General features: G+C 42.6%; 1 protein-coding gene across 2 annotated transcripts; it reads left to right on the top strand.

Annotated features, from left to right (window-relative positions):
- Positions 1-3: 3 nt before the first annotated feature.
- On the top strand, positions 4-17,214 carry trak2 (trafficking protein, kinesin binding 2). 2 transcript variants are annotated; one of them, XM_058052543.2, is made up of 17 exons: positions 4-128; positions 3,823-3,949; positions 4,041-4,229; positions 6,538-6,597; positions 8,097-8,173; positions 8,277-8,393; positions 9,183-9,401; positions 9,492-9,570; positions 10,381-10,511; positions 10,602-10,676; positions 10,757-10,894; positions 10,977-11,056; positions 12,074-12,214; positions 12,283-12,581; positions 12,646-13,065; positions 13,917-14,016; positions 14,366-17,214. In XM_058052543.2, exons 2-17 carry the CDS (start codon positions 3,895-3,897, stop codon positions 15,093-15,095), a joined length of 2,910 nt encoding a protein of 969 aa, XP_057908526.2. In that variant the 5' UTR covers positions 4-128; positions 3,823-3,894; the 3' UTR covers positions 15,096-17,214. The 2 variants fall into 2 exon arrangements, with proteins under 2 accessions (XP_057908526.2, XP_057908527.2); XM_058052544.2 differs by lacking the exon at positions 6,538-6,597.
- Positions 17,215-17,330: the final 116 nt, after the last annotated feature.

Here is a 17,330-nt window from a genome sequence, read left to right as displayed (position 1 = left end):
AGCCGTCGAACTTTGATGACGCAATTACCCTCCTCCCTCATTTCCTGTCGTTTGGTAGTTTTGGATGAGACATTCAGACAGCCTTCGCTACTGGGATTATCCATGCCGTGGAATAATATCGATAAAGGGTAAGATATATCGTTATGATGACCGGTCTAAAAGCGGAAGTGCTTCTTTTGCACGAGCGGCAGTGAAATTGCCATCGTCGCCTCCGAGCAAAAACCTTCTCCAGTTCTTTCTCTCCCATTAAAACAAGACTGCACTGTATTCGATATCATATTTGGCATACGATTAACAAAATATAACCGTAAAGTTGTGTTCCATTTTAGGATTAGCCGCACAAATCAGTGGAATTACGCGGGCGTCATTGTGTTAGCGGAGTGCAATGTCAGTGGCTAACGACGGGCTAGCATAGCAATTGTGAACATCGAAAATACATCACCTACAACTCATATATTTGGCTATTATAGTCTACGAACTCACATATGTTTTATGTCTTTGATGGCATGGTAAGCACGCTGCTAAATTATATTTTGTATAATAAAGTCAATCTAAATGTACTTCAAATATATGAGGCGGCGATTTCAACAAATGGTCAAAAGTACAACATACAGAAGTATGCCATGAAGGAAAAGGCTGTGGTTTAGCATGGACTGTTAAAACTTGAATTGTGAATATGTCTACAAAGTACGTAGACATATTGGCTTGAAATCTTAGGTGTGCAACCATCCATGGGTCAGTGAAATTGTTAGATTCTCTTGATGGGTAAAGCGTGCGTGCATCAGATTAATCTCCCTATCGCTTCTCGGCTCTCTCTTATGTAATGCCAGGATGAGCGTTGCCTTAGGACTTGCTTTCCCTCGATGTCGTTTTCTCTTTCCACAAGCTTGCATATTGGTCACAGTGTTGTGCGTGCATGGCCATGGGGTTGCAGCCAAGGTCAGTGACAGTTATGTTGCCAGGATGATGTGAGGATGCGTGACCTTGCATTTGAGTTGCTTTCTCTCGTCATCATTGAGGATGTCTGATACGCAAAGCCTCCAGGGATAGTTCCCAGATGGGAAACAGGATACTGGAAGGGTATGATTCACCCCTTAATTTATAGTTAGTTAAAGCTGTAGCCCGTACACAGAAATGGTCATTGTAATACAGGTAAGGGCCAGAAAATTAGAATATTTTCATAAACTTGATTTATTTCAGTCATTGTGTTCAAAAGGTATAACTTTTACATTATATTTAATCATTGCACACAGACTGATGCATTTCAAATGTTTATTTCTTTAATTTTGATGATTATAGGTGGCAACAAATGAAAATCTGAAATTCCGTGGGTCAGAAAATTAGAATATTACCTAAGGCCAATACAAAAAAAGGATTTTTAGAAGTGTTGGCCAACTGAAAAGTATGAACGTGAAAAATATGAGAATGTACAGTACTCAATACTTGGTTGGAGCTCCTTTTGCCTCAATGACTGCATTAATGCGGCGTGGCATGGAGTCGATCAGTTTCTGGCACTGCTCAGGTGTTATGAGAGCCCAGGTTGCTTTGATAGTGGCCTTCAGCTCTTCTGCATTTTTGGGTCTGGCATTCTGCATCTTCCTCTTAACAATACCCCACAGATTTTCGATGGGGCTAAGGTCAGGCGAGTTGGCTGGCCAATTGAGAACAGAAATATCATGGTCCTTAAACCAGGCACTGGTAGATTTGGCGCTGTGTGCAGGCGCCAAGTCCTGTTGGAACGTAAAATCCCCATCTCCATAAAGCAGGTCAGCAGCAGGAAGCATGAAGTGCTCTAAAACTTGCTGGTAGACGGCTGCGTTGACCTTGGATCTCAGGAAACAGAGTGGACCGACACCAGCAGATGACATGGCACCCCAAACCATCACTGATGGTGGAAACTTCACACTAGACTTCAAGCAACGTGGATCCTGTGCCTCTCCTCTCTTCCTCCAGACTCTGGGACCTCGTCAGTGATGGTTTGGGGTGCCAGAATGCCAGACCCAAAAATGCAGAAGAGCTGAAGGCCACTATCAAAGCAACCTGGGCTCTCATAACACCTGAGCAGTGCCAGAAACTGATCGACTCCATGCCACGCCGCATTAATGCAGTCATTGAGGCAAAAGGAGCTCCAACCAAGTATTGAGTACTGTACATTCTCATATTTTTCACGTTCATACTTTTCAGTTGGCCAACATTTCTAAAAATCCTTTTTTTTTATTGGCCTTAGGTAATATTCTAATTTTCTGACCCACGGAATTTCAGATTTTCATTTGTTGCCACCTATAATCATCAAAATTAAAGAAATAAACATTTGAAATGCATCAGTCTGTGTGCAATGATTAAATATAATGTAAAAGCTATACCTTTTGAACACAATGACTGAAATAAATCAAGTTTATGAAAATATTCTAATTTTCTGGCCCTTACCTGTAGAACGGTTCAGTTTATTTTGCACATGCTTAAGAAAAAAAAAATATTTTGTGATCTTTCCTACATACACAGATTTGGCTATATCTTCTCCTTCTTTGTATTGCGGGTGTATATGCGGATGAACTATATTATTGTCAACATTTTTTTCATTAACGTAATAATATATGGCATAATAATCTGAGTATACCGCAATAAACTTTAGTTCCTCTGGAGTATTTAACGTTGTGATTTGTGATTAAATAAAGTAAATGAAATTACTGACAAAAAAATTTGAGAAATCACACTGAAATACTCTGTTGTACACAGTTTGCAAAACATGCAAACATCACATCATTTGCATATACACTTCCACGATTCACTTTTACCAACATTGGGTGCAGAAAACACTTTATGCTTAATGAGGTGTAACGTTTTGTCACGTTACATGTTTTGTATGTGAAATGCGTTTGGTGCACAGTGAGGTATTTTACTCATGGCAGCTGAAATGTAAGTTCCAGCATTTTTAAATTGTGTATTTAATTGGCTGTCGTGCAAGCTTTTTCGTGTCACAAAACAATGAAGCGCAAACGGTCTGAAGTTGACATCAGATTGTTTCATACACAACAGACACAAGGAGAGTATTCAACACTGTATCCTCTGTTTATTCAAAATGTTTGCAGGATATTTCCACAAGGCTTATGGCTTCAAATCACTGCCGTATGTGCGTCATGACCTCAAACTAACTGCACTGTCACTGTCTCTTTCAGAGCAACCACCCGTTTGCATTTACTTGGTTGTTACACCAAGTATTTTTGTCACTTAACACAAATGGCTAGCGAGGCGTTGTCTTTTTGTGAGGGCTTTAGCGTCAAAATACATATTTCCCATGATGTCCATTGTTAGCTTCCTCATATTAACACGTTTTCTCGCGCTAGAATGCACAGAAAAGCGAAATAAATATGTCTTTATGTTTCACAAAAGGACTGTGAATGATGGGCAAAATTCCCCCCAAAAAGTGCAGCTCCCTTTTAACACACACAAATAGACATTCAAACAATGCCATGAACATGACATACGAAATTTACATTTAACATCATTTTACCTGTTAGTGAACACCCTTGGCAACCATGCCTGTTCAAACCTGGCCTCAGATTGGACAACAGACTAACTTCTTCCAGGTGTTTTCTTGCCACAGTTATTGCATGCTAACCAGGTGGGCGAATGCAAACTAAGGCAACATTTTAGCCTACATTTTTGATGTTAACCGAAAAATGCGCAAATTGGGGCGGAAGTTAACACAAGTGTGCCAGTGCTCCAGTACATTTGTAACATTCAGTTTGTATTTGTTCTGGAGTTGTTTTTTGTTGTTTAAAATGTTACTAATTTATCTAACACCACTCTCCGCTGTGGCAGGTAACGGTGTGATGCCGCCATCCATCAGTGCAGGGGGGCAGGATGTGATGTAACCCCCCGCCCCTCCCCAACATGTTTGAAGTAAAACCACGAGCGGTGGCGAAGAAGGAGTCCAGCACCGAGACAGGTTGGTGTGTTAGCATTTTGTGGCATTGTCTTTGTGTGTGATGGTGACAGCATATGACTGAAAACTGTGTATGGGTTCTTCTTTCACTAAGATGAGGGCCTGGGCAGCAGTAGTCGGCATTATTCTGGCTCGGTGGGTTCTGGATCAGTGGGATCCGGGTCCTTCTACTTGTCAGACAGCCAGGATTGGGTGGTTTCCCCAAGTTGCTCCCCAGATGAAGGCTCCACCCAGCACAACGCCATTTCCCCCATCCTGGCAGAGGAGACTTTCCGCTACATGAGTAAGCATGTCTGTATTTCTAAGCAACTATATGTCGTAGTTTGACCATCTGCTTCCTCTTTTAGAGGATAAATAGATTGGATCTTGCACCAAGCAAACTCGTGACTTGCAGTTATCTACCAAATTGCTTGGGGACGGTGTTTGTTTGTTTTGAGCGTGAGAAAGCACAACTCTCATTGATTAGATGATTGGTTTCGATACATCCATTCTTTCCTTCGCTGACTGTGTGTGTGCGTGTGTGTGTTGAACACGTGAGGCATCCTCTCCGATTCCAATCAGGTGGAATTACAGTCAATCCAACTAGGCACGTGGTTGACGTGTGTCGAGTGTTGGCTTGTTTGCGGCATAGCTTTGGGTATGTGTGGGTGGTGCTGGCGGTGTGGTTAGCTCGATGACAAGACAGCAGAAGGAAGAATCGCAGAATGTGAAACTCAATTAACACGGCCAATATAATTTCTTGGCACATGATGATGTAGCTGTAGCTGTGGCAGTTGGAGCGTTTGTTTAAAGACGGAATGTTTTTATTTTCAAAATTAACTGGATCTATGTCAGCCTTCCAGTCTCACTGGATATATCTGCAGTATGGGCAATAATGAAGTAGCAGCGGTCATACACAACAGAAAACCCACAAAACAATGATATTTTGCTCTGCTCGGGTGTATGTGGTGTGCAGAAACATACCTGTCATGTACTGGGGCCAATAACTTGTAGGCCTATGTAAGCCTTAACTTAGGCTTCCTTTATTGTTGAACTATAGTAACATCAATATTCTTTCCATAATCTGAATTTAGACAAAAGTCAAAGCCAAATATGTGTGCAAAGTTTTATTAAAAATAGCCACTGAAATAAAATGGGATGCTCAAAGCTAACAGCTGCTCCAGAGTGTCAACAATGGCGCATACGGCAGGCTACAAAAGTAATAAGATGAACATCCATAGCTGCACACTTGCTTAAGGGGTTGATAAGGCAGAAAAACAATAAGGAAGTAATAAATAAAATGCTATTAAACACTAAAAAAAGCCGCAGGAGACATGGAGCTGTCGCAATTAGCTTGCACTTGGACGGTGCCATCTTGAAACATGAGACCTTCGCATCAAATCCAGTCTATATTGATATGAATGATATGCTTATTTTTTTTATATCGTGCTTAAATGAAATATCGATATAAAAAATGTGTATATATCGCCCAGCTCCCAACAGGCTTGCTTAGACTTTTTTTGCACTTTCTGCAAAAGTCTATATTGATATGAATGATATGCTTATTTTTTATTTCGTGCTTAAACGAAATATCGATATAAAAAATGTGTATATATATCGCCCAGCTCCCAACAGGCTTGCTTAGACTTTTTTTTTGCACTTTCTGCACGTTCTCATAAATGATTTCCCCTCCTAAACCTATGCAAGTCCAAAATATGTCCAAACAGAGGATCTTGTTCTTCTCAGGAGTACTGTTTGCAGGGGTGCCGCCATGTTTTTACCTGCCAAAAAAAAGGATTTGTCAAAGTGCGGTTATGAATCACGGTTTTACAGTCATTTTAATTAGAAACGATAATACTAACTGCGGTTAATAATTAATACCGCTAATCGTTACATCCCTACACAGACTATGCTGGTAGCAAAATAAATGCTTACACACTAATATACATGCAAAACCATACTATTTTAGGCTAATCTAGAACCCGCAATGCATGCTGGGAAGCCCAGTGCATCCTTCCTCAACATGAATGAACATAAGTATAAAATAGTATTGTTTTGCACGCATTTTAGTCAGTCACCTGTCGGAACTTCATGACTTGGACGACATAGACGGTTTGTACTATTCCGATGAAAAGCTAAAGAAATTTAGAGGGGATTACGGCTGTGTGTGACAAAGAGGGCACCCAGTTATTTTTACACCGAACTGGGTTGTAGCTGAGTTTTCACATCCAGAGGTCAGAGTGAGCCTTGGATGGATTAGCGCACCATCTGCTTGCCTTGAAAATGCCTCACTGCGCTTAGCTAAGAGAGGTTTCAACCTCCAAGTAAATATGAGGTATTTGTGGGTCGGTGTGTGCAGTAAGCTGTCCCATCAGGCTACTGACTCACTGACGAGAACTGCACCTTCTCTTCAAACAGGTAGGAAGTCCAGCAACGCAGCGCTGGTGGCGCACACTCAGGTGCTTAAAGTAGACCTAACCAATCAATACGTAGCACTAACGTGTTCCATGGGTTTATTGAGTCTTTGCTTTCTCTCTGCTTGTTCGCTCTGCTCTGCTGCACCTTTTTCTTAGTGTTCTCTTCTCTTTTCTCTCCCTTCTGTCTCTCGCTAGCATATCTTGCTTTGGAACATCCCTCTCATTCCCACCCTGCCTCACAAAGCCTCTCCAAAGGTATCTGTCTCGGCCTATCTGGTTAGCGTTAGCACGAAGTAGAGTGTGACTCTAACTTCTGCATATGGGCTTGGATCAGGATTTTTGTTTTCATGATTTTCCAAGTCAATGTGGTGCCATAGCATCTAGTTCTGTGTAACATGCCTTGAGATGACCATGAGCAACTACTATATACTGTATATGACCATATTTTAAAGATTTTGGATGGGGCTTTTGAAGAAATTTTTCATAAAGGGGAACTATTATGCAAATCTTTCCGCCCTTTGTATTGAGTTGTGGACTCCTTCTCTCCTCTGTGGATGCACAGCAGCATAGCGTGTCTGACATTAATTCATCTTTCCCGGCTAGAGCGTGCTGCTTCTGGCTTCACCAACAGTTTGGCAGATGTTCCCGTTCTTGTTCACAAAAACAGTCCCGTGTAAAATGCCTTTTGAGGAAATGAAATGAAAATGAAATGAAAATATTTTTCTCTTGCTGGGAATCACCAACTCAAACCACTTCTGCCAGAGCTTGCCTCTTAGAAAGATTTCCTGTGAGCCATAGCTAACAACTGCAAACAGAGTGAAGCAGAACTGTGGAGAGGGCAGTCCTAGAGGGTATCTGGCCAATAGTGCATGCCCATATAAGGAAGCCCGACTCCTTGCGATGTCACAGGGAGCCAGTGTTAGAAAAAACTCTCTGAAACCAAGCGTTCAGAGTCATCCCAAAACTTCTTTCAAGGCTCCTTTGCAAATGCGCAAACCTTGTTATCTCAAACTTTGGCATAGTTTAACACGATAATACAACATTCTAACTACATTTATAGGACAGAAAAGTGGAAAAAAGCACAATAAGTCCTCCCTAAGTAAGTGTCAATGAATTGATTTATAGTGGCCATTCCTTATCAAAACAAACAGTCAACATCAGTAGTGCTTTAAACAACAATGGACGTACAGTATCAATGATGCAATATTTCATCATATAAATTGTACAAAGGGCATAAATACATCCAAATATTTCTACAATGGATAATTTTATATTAAGGGTGTAACAGTACGGCATAATTATGGTTCAGGTTTGAAGTCACGGTTTCATTCAATTCATTTTGGGTGAAGTAAGGGGACAAAATGCAAAACATTAAACTAATCAACTCTTGTGTGGGAACTAGTATGCCAAATTTAGTTGAACGTGAACTTACCCAACTTTTCCTTTGTTAGCGAATGAGTTCATGAGTGCACCAATGTCTACCAATGTGTAATCCGAACACCTCGGAAGGTCTATACTCTAAATCTGATTAATAAAACACCCCTAATGTATTTAAAATTTTTAGTTGTAATTCATGTTGCTTGTGGTCATATCTTTTATAATCTACAACATGAATCTGACATGTTACACAAGCGTGTCTGTTAGTTTGGGTCAATGCTATAAGTTTTCTTGTGGGGTTCGCTGCATGCACATTTTGCATGAACAGGCTACATTGCATGTCTGTGACATTTGCATGTGTGTTCCTCTCCGGCCAGTCCTGGCCTCTGATCGCGTGGAGCAGATGACCAAGACCTACAATGACATCGAAGTGGTCACTCACCTGCTGGCTGAGGTTTGTGTCATTGTGTGTCACAGTTTGTTTGTTTTTGTACTTGTAGTTGCATCAAATCAATCTGATCACCATGTACTCTATGTTCCGTGTTGTCATTGGTCAGCGGGACAGAGACCTGGAACTGGCAGCTCGGATCGGACAGTCGCTTCTTCAGAGGAACCACCTGTTGCAGGAGCGCAATGAGGCCGTGGAGGAACAACTTGCACAAGCTCTGGACCAGGTGGGTTCAAATTCTCATTTGAGAAGCAGGCTTTTCATTTTGAAAAGTGGGTTCCCATGTTTATTGTTGTTCACTGGTTCCAGAGCCGACTTTCTGCAAAGTAGGATTTATTTTTCATAGTTAGAACATAGAAAACCTGTTAATGTCCTTCTAAATAATATTTTCAACATTATTACATTCCCCTTGACATCAACACCCTTATTTTCACCTTTACACTCACACATTACCCAATATAATAGACACAATAAGAGAAAATAAGCCATGTCAGTCATAAGACTCGTGCTTGCTATAAATTTGTCCTGATGCTCAGGGAACTGAGTGGTGCGTGGACAGGAAGTGACCTCAGGGTTTCATATTTGAGTTTTAGCTTGGCATGGGTTATGACGGCAACAGATTACTGCAGCTTCCTCCTCCAAAAACATGCATGTTAGGTTAATTGGCGACTCCAAATTGTCCGTAGGTATGAATGTGAGTGTGAATGGTTGTTTGTCTATATGTGCCCTGTGATTCGCTGGCCACCAGTCCAGGGTGTACCCCGCCTCTCCCCCGCAACCCTCATGAGAATAAGCGGTAGAGAATGAATGAATGTATTTCATTTGAACAATTTTCACAGCAGACAGTGTTTTTTCAGTTCACCTAGATTGTGTTGAAAGAATCAATGAATAGACGTGCATGCAGTAGATCTCATTACGTGCATTCTTAGCTGCGCAAAACTACCCAAAAAAGTACAGTTTTTCTCTAATAATATGCCAAATTTGTGGCACTTCTTTTCCAATCATTTCTAACCAGGTACACCAGCTGCAGCATGAGCTCAGTAAGAAGGATGAGTTGCTACGAATGGTGGCCAGTGCCTCAGAGGAATGTGAGGCAGACTCTAGTGCGTCAACCCCAGTGAGGCAGCATCCGTTAGCCGGAGGAACCGCTGCCATTGCCGCACTCGGCCAGCTGGAGTCAATGCAGTGTAAGCTGCAGGAACTGGAAGAGGAGAACCTGGCTCTGAGGTCTGAGGTAGGGGATGAATCAGCACACGACCACCGTATGGGATGGAGACGTTGTTCTATTAACTTGTTGTTCTATTAACATGGCAACGTGCCCCAGGCTTGCCAGCTGAAGCGGGACACCATCACCTATGAGGAGAAGGAGCAGCAGCTTGTGAGCGACTGCGTCAAGGAGCTACGTGAGTCCATGTTTTTCAACTGAAGAAGACCAAAACATGCTTTCATGTTGGAGTTTCCGACAAGACCTGATAAACAGAATCTAAGCGTGTATACTAGCTACATATAGCAACAAAATGTTCCCTTCTGTACGTCTTCTTTTTCTTTGGTGGCCCACTTGCGTACGAGGCATGTTAAAAAGTAGTTACAATGCCATCTAGTGTACCGAGTTGGAACAACAATTTACATTCACATCCAGCCCGTTATAATGGATTCCTTTTGGCCCATATACTTCATTCCTTCAATGCACTGTAATACAGTGCAAGTGGGTGTACTCATTTCATAAGGTTCAGTTATCCCTAATTTATCATGGTTAATTGCTTCCAAAATTTCCGCCAAGTAGGATTCTTTATTCATAAAACAAATATTTTTGTTGCGGTTAGTGTGTCTCATTACATTACAATGCAATTACTGACACCTATTGACCAGTGTAGAGTACTACATATCATTGTAATGCTTTAGAATCCATCTTCTAAATATCCTATATTTATGTTTTACTTTATTTACATTTTTTGCTTGAAATGCTTAATTTAGGCAAAAATCTGTAAAATTTGCTTAAATATGCATATTTATTGACTAATAATTCTGTGATAGTGAAGCCGCAAAATTCAAAGCATCAAGTGGCGTGGAATTATAGCGTGTCATTCAATAGAGCAAAGACCTCTGCCATGGCCGTACACTGTATTTATGTGTAGCAGTCGGATACATTGGGGTTGCCACCTGCATATTTTTTTCTTTCTTTCTTTCTGTTTTAAACTCTTGCATTTTTTCAGGCGAGTCCAACAGCCAGATGGTGTCTATGACTGACGAACTGTCCCAAAAGAACGAGGAGCTGGTCCGACACCAGGAGGAGATTGCTCAGTTGCTCTCCCAGATTGTGGAGTTGCAACACCGAGTCAAAGAGGTAAGGAATCACTGCCAACATCTCAGTCCAAAAGATTCCAGCATGATGCATACAGCTCACAGTCACTGCATTGTCGTTGTTGTTGTTAAGCTGGCTTTGGAGAAAGAGGAGCTGAGGATCCACTTGCAGGCTTCCAAAGACGCACAGCGACTGCTCACGGCGGAGGTAGCGTTACAACCAAACACACCGTCAACTTCTGAAGGACGCCTCCACTGAGTGCCTCTTTGTATTCTATGCTGATGTAGTTGAACGAGCTGGCAGAAAGGAATGCAGAGTGTGCAGAGATGCTCCATGAGTCCCAGGAGGAGATGAGGGAGCTTCGCAACAAAAACACCCCCTCCTCTGGGATGCGACGACACCTCTCCTATGGGGCCTTCCCCATGGTGAGTGGACCACAGAAGTACCCTATTTGAAGAATAGAATGTTTTGGTGTGTGCTTATATGTATGTATGTGTGTGTTTGTAGGATTCACTGGCTGCAGAGATTGAGGGAACTATGAGAAGAGAGCTGAGTGTTGAAGAAGAAACTGCATTTCAAGACCAAAGGTAAGAAGGACAGTCTGCACAAATACGGTCCATAGTGTGTCTTAATGAATGGTTTATTGTTTCTAGACCTGACTGCGATAAGTGAATTTCCACAAACTAACTTAAGTGGGTGGGTTTTAGTAACTTTTAGGGACTTGATGGTTTTGTTTGTTGAAATAGATGGTTTATGGCTTAAACAGGTTCCAGCAGGGGTGGGCAAATATTTTGACTTGTGGGCCGCATTGAGTTAACAAAATTGTCCGGGAGGGGCCAGAGCATATACTGTATTTTCTGGACTATAAGTCGCTCCGGAGTATAAGGCGCACCAGGCCAAAAATGTAGAATTGGGTTAAAGAAAACCCATACATAAGTCGCACTGGAGTATAAGATGCATTTTTTGAAGGTAATTTATTTTCCAAACTACTTGACCAAAACAGACATTACATCATCTTGGAAGGCAAGTTATAAATAAAATAATAAATAAAATAATAAATAAAATAATAGAGAACAGGCTGAATAGGAGTAAGATATGCTAACACAATGGTTATTCAGCTACACAAAAAATAAACATGAACAGAAAAGGTGTCCAGTGTTTATGCAGGAACAGCTAACCTATGAAAAAAAGTGCGACTTATTGTCCGGAAAATACGGTATTTAACACACACACTATTTTATGCTTATAATTTTCCTTGAATTATTTATCTACTTTTATCTGTAAAAGTGTTATACTATCAGCTGTATGTTCTCATGTCCCATTTTTCAGGAGCACTTTAAACATCACACCACATCAAACTATGTCATTTAATTTGACATTTTTTTTCTTTTACTAAATAAGACATCTGGCTTGCAAGTCATGTTGCCAGTTTGTAAGTTAAAAGTTGAAATACTTAAAAAGCAACTGGCGGGCCGGATTCAAACGCTTGGTGGACCGTATGTGGCCCCTGGGCCGTACTTTGCCCACCCCTGCATTACTGTGTTATGTAGCATTCATCAGTATTGTAGAGCTTCACTCTAATGTCTAATGGACCTTCCACACAGAATCTCCCACAAACGAGTTTTTCAGACAGTCCGCTCTGTCAACGCTTCAACATCCCGGCCAAGCTCGGCCACCCCCCCAATTCCCGGTTCTCGTCAGAACTCTCTGGTGATGACTGCACAGCCATTCCAGTCTGCTCGAGGGTAGGACGCTTTACAAACCTTACAAGATGGCTTTTAATGCTCTGACTAATGGAATCTTGTGTTTGAAGGGACGAGGTTCCCACTGGCCAGCCGGGCTCTCCGGGTGGAAATGACCTCACCAAAGCCCTCCATCGTTTGTCACTGCGACGGCAGAACTTTTTATCGGAGCACCAGTTTTTCAAGGCGGAGCGTGAGAAGAAGCTGCAGGCCCTGACTGCAGCGGAGACTCACGAGGCGGGCAGCAGCTGCAGCTCACCGATGGGCAGCGCATTCTCCTCCTTTTCCAACCTCTCAGAACTCTCCTTAGGTTCCAGCATCTTCAAGACCTTCCTACCGGAGAAGCTTCAGATTGTCAAGCCCATGGAAGGTAACCACCATGAGCCAGAACCTGATTTGGTCCGACTGCTTGTGTTCATACTTCTTGTCTTCAGGCTCGCTGACGCTCCATCACTGGCAGCAGCTGGCCAAACCTCACCTGGCCACCATTTTAGACCCACACCCAGGCGTCGTCACCAAGGGGTTCCGCCCGCTTGCCCAGGATGCTGTCTACCACCTCACTGACATGGAAGAAGATGAGGAATATGAAGCAAGGGGGGAGAAAGAGGAGGCTGGTGTCTTAGAGAAAGGTGCAGCAGAGAGAGGCAAAGATGAAGAAGAGGAGGAGGAAGGAGGCATTGTCTTTAAAGTGCACTGTTCATCTACGCCGGGGGAGAAGAAGGACCGAAAGCAGTCAACCACGTGTCGTCCTGCCGCTCCTCTGTCAACCTGTATGGCTGAGACCTCCAGCTCATCAGCTCACCTTCATCCAAATGTCTCCACATCAACAGTCCAATGCAGCACGTCTGCCTCAGGTAAACGGCAAACTCTTGGAGTTTTGGTCCAGTGTTTATTTTTATTTGGCTCACCCTTTTGGCTCCTCAGATGTTTTTATTCATTAAAATAATTTAGTAGCAAAATATCCATAAAAAATATCCATAAATATCCAGTTCCATAAACACTCGACACCTTTTGTGTTCATGTTTATTTTTTGTGTAGCTGAATAACCATTGTGTTAGCATATCTTACACCTATTCAGCCTGTTCTCTATTCTTTTATTGTTAGAACTTGCCTTCCAAGAGGACGTAATGTCTGTTTTGGTCAAGTAGTTTGGAAAATTAATTACCCGCAAAAAATGCGACTTATACTGCAGTGCGACTTATGTATGTTTTTTTTCTACCTAATTATGCGTTTTTGGCCTTGTGTGACTTACTCCGGAGCGACTTATAGTCCAGAAAAGTACATAAATAAAGTGGAACCAGCTTAACAAACATAAATATGTTTTTATTACCACCCATTCTCCTTATGGCTCATGTCAGATGTAATTGTGCAGACAATGGCTCCAGCAGCATGGAAGTGCTTCCATCGGGTTTCCATGATGAATTGACTCATTGACTCCTCGGTTCATTGAGTGACTACTCAATCTGGACCGGAATCCGGAATCTGGATCTGTAGTTGAGTTCATATTTGGTGTCTGTTCTATCTATTTATTCTCCACATTATTATTATTATTATTATTATTATTTATTATTACTTATCTTTTGTGTCTGTTATTATATGGGAGCCAGGCAACGACATTTCGTTGGCAATTTCACAACTGTGTTTTTGTGCAATGACAATAAAGGGAGTCTATCTATCTATCTATCTATTTCTTGTTTTTCTGCAGTCCAAAATCCAGTCAAATGTCAGAGCTCCACATTCTCCACCTACACTTTCACCATGTGCCGGATCCTGCACCCGAGTGACATCACACAAGTCACTGCAAGGTCAGTCTCAGCATCAAGCACTGTCTCAAATTGAATACTTCAGTCAGTAAATATACTACATATACACAGTGTACTTAGTTCCTGAGTGCAAATGTTTTGACTGTGTGATTCTGTCCCTTTGTGTCATTCCGCACATACCGGAATTGCTGAGCACTTTTTTTGGTAAATTGTAACCAGGGTTGTAACTGTCCATCATTTCACATCTTTGAGTGCAACATTCAGGTACTAAGTTTTGACTCTTGCTTTGCACTCAAAAGACGTATGGGGGAAGAAAAGTATGGAAGTGCGCGAACTGAGACGTAGCAAATTCCGTTAATTCCATAACGATAACATGTATTTTTTTCCTCAGTTCACAGTCGTCTCTCAATGCCAACACACCCAGCTCTATGAGGACTGGACCCAGTACCCCCCTGACCCCCTGCCGACTCAGTCTTGGAGACTCCTTCCCAGCTCGCCGCCCCGCTGTGGCCACCGGTGGCTTAGCCAAGTTGGTGCTGGAACGAGGCATCTCTGCACAGGTCTCCACAGAAACCGCCCCATCATGTCCAAAGCCACTGCCCCAGCGGCCTCTCCTCCGCTTACTTCCAGGTACGCCTCCCAACTCCCCCTTGCACTCGCCCGAGTGCCGCCAGCACTCTGCTGACAATTTTCTGGCATCAAGGCCAGCGGAGCTTTTTCTGCAAGATGTTTACGGCTTGAATCTAGGCCGTGCCTCCCATCCTGACCTACCCAGCCCGCTCCGGGAAATCCCGGCACGCGGGTCGCTCCCAGACCCGCTCAACGTGAGCTTACTGGAGAGACTGCGGCACCTGGGGTTCACAAAGGTCCTCCAGGCCTCTGAGTCGCACCAGGACTCGGCCACCTTTGTGTCGGCCGGTGGCGGGAGCCTCCTCGATGGTCTGAGGCGCAACCAGAGCCTCCCGGCAATGATCGGCGCACGAGCGGGCAAGTCAGCAGGTCGCCCGACACCTCCCGCTCACCCCACCTCCCTGGCTCTGCCCCCACCACCCTGGGGAAACCTCAAACAAAGATGCACAAAGGGCACCTTGAATGCACCACCGCGTTCAGGTGAATGTTGATGGGGCGAGGACATCCAACAGAACAAGAACCCAAGTCCACTGTTCCCTTAGGTCCACTTCTAGCTTATCTGATCTCTTTCTGGCGTCCCTTCCGTTTTAATGAGATGATTTTAAAGCACAACAGATTTTAATTGACTTCTCAGGGCATTGAATCGATCACAAGTGGACTGTTGAGGTTGTCTGAGAAGATGTTTCTTCATCTATCCACACAGGCTTCATCAGTTTATGCTTAAAGGCTAGATAGGAGAACTCTGGTATGATAGGACAGATCAAAAACTCTGATGCTGAACATCCAAGAGAACCTGAACAGTCCAATTGGATTTGTGGTTCAATGACCTGCAGGAATGAGAGCATGGACATATTTTTATTGACCGTATTAGCTGCGTCTTTTTTAGCTGCCGTGTTACCTGTTTAAGTCGACATGACTGAGTCAGTAGGACACCCGTTGAGGTTGGCAGCTGTCTGAGTCATACTGGAGCTGTCCTATCAAAGACTAGGTAGTACAGCTCTAGTTTGGGTCGGGCTCTGTTGACATTGTCCTGATGTCTGTGGCCAAAGTCATAGTCAAAGTAATAACCACTTTTGTTTCCGTTCTGTCAACAGCTGTTTATCTCAACTTAACGGGTTCCACTGCACAAGATTGCAGCTAATACCTGAGTGCAGGGGTGTCCAAATGCCAAAATGGAGGTGCGGGCCGCACTCTGGTCACCCCTGCCTTAACTGGCTTGTTGTACGTACCTTTTTGAGAGGCTCTGGATGTCTGTGAAGATGGAAGATACACTATATGGACATAAATATCGATAAATATTACTGTAGTGCCAGCACCACAGTCTAGGAAAACAAAGCGGCTTTCCCTCGAACAGAGAAGTTGGCATATAATAAACCAAAATGTCTCCTTGAGATGAAGAATTAAGAGTGAGGACAGTATCTCAATACTTGAGTCATTCATCCATTTTCAATACCACTTCATTTGGGGCCAGAGGCAGGGGACCCTGAGGCTGACATGCAAACCACTGGGCCTTACTGGAGTCATGTAGTGTAACTTGAATGTGAATAGAAGGTAATGTGGATGTGGATTGGAAAGAGAAGCAGAAGTGTTTTATTTAGGGTTTGAGGAAATGGGAATGGAGTGGTTTTAAGGGCTTCGTAGTGTTGGTCCGTATTGACTGTAATGACATTTAGAAGAAACATGGTTCACTAGAGTTAGTGCTCACCTCCAAAATTCCATAATTCATATGTTTGACATCTACAACAGCCTTTTTGCAGCCTCCATTTCCTAGCATGCACCCTGCAGATGGGCAGGACTTGGAAAGCAAGGTCTGAACCTGTTTTTATTGCCTGTGTCTGTTTTTTTTTTTTTTTTTTTAAAGGTAAGCGCCTTAAAGAAGAAACCAGCTGTGTTGCTCTCAAGCCTTCACCCGTGCTCTTTTTATTATTTGCACTTTCCTTTTCAGCCCAAGAACAATTGTCATGTATAGTTTAAAAAAAACACTGGAGCTGTGTCTCAAATGGAATACTTCCATCAGTACACTTATCACTTGAGTGTCCCAAATTCATGACTGTTGGTGCGCACGTCCGAAAAATGGCCATCACAGTATTCACCAGCTTCTTCTCCTTCTCTCCTCCTTTTATGGTGAATTGCAACCACTCCAGTTAGGGTGGTAAACATCCGTCAGTGGAAGTATGCATGTACGCCATTTGAGACGCAGCCCCAGTGCATTGTTTCCTAAAACAGTAAAGAAATGTTCCTTTAATTTTCTGCCTCCAACACAAACCGTCCATGTTTCCACTGAGTTACCTTGTATTTAAACTTTATTTTCACTATATAGACGGATGAGAACGACTTAACCATAACAATGTCAACTAACGTGTAGACCAGGGCCAACACTTTTTTCTAATATTAGAGAAATGGAATACTCTGGTTTTTATGTGTGTTTTTATACTTTTTATTTATCCCAATTTGTAACACAGATATTTAATATTGCTGTGTTTTTAAGGCTGTGTCTCAAATGGAATATTGCTGTCAGTACACTTCAAGTATACTGTGTACACTGTGTACTTATTTGCTGGGTGCTCCAAAATTAACAAAATTAACAGTGAGGCTCTGTCCAGGTTCTGTCCAAGTTCAGGCTCATTATGTTATTTTTTTTTTGTTAATACAGTTTGCTCATTAAGAGGACAACAAGACCCATTTATTAGAATTTATTTTATCGACTGAAAAAACATTTGGTCTTC

This window comes from Doryrhamphus excisus, linkage group LG15, assembly GCF_037039965.1.
Source record: "Doryrhamphus excisus strain RoL-2023G ecotype Guam linkage group LG15, RoL_Dexc_Guam_v1.1, whole genome shotgun sequence".
NCBI lineage: Eukaryota > Metazoa > Chordata > Actinopteri > Syngnathiformes > Syngnathidae > Doryrhamphus > Doryrhamphus excisus.
The sequence above is the reverse complement of the archived record's forward strand: the minus strand, read 5'-3'. Positions and strand labels throughout refer to the sequence as shown.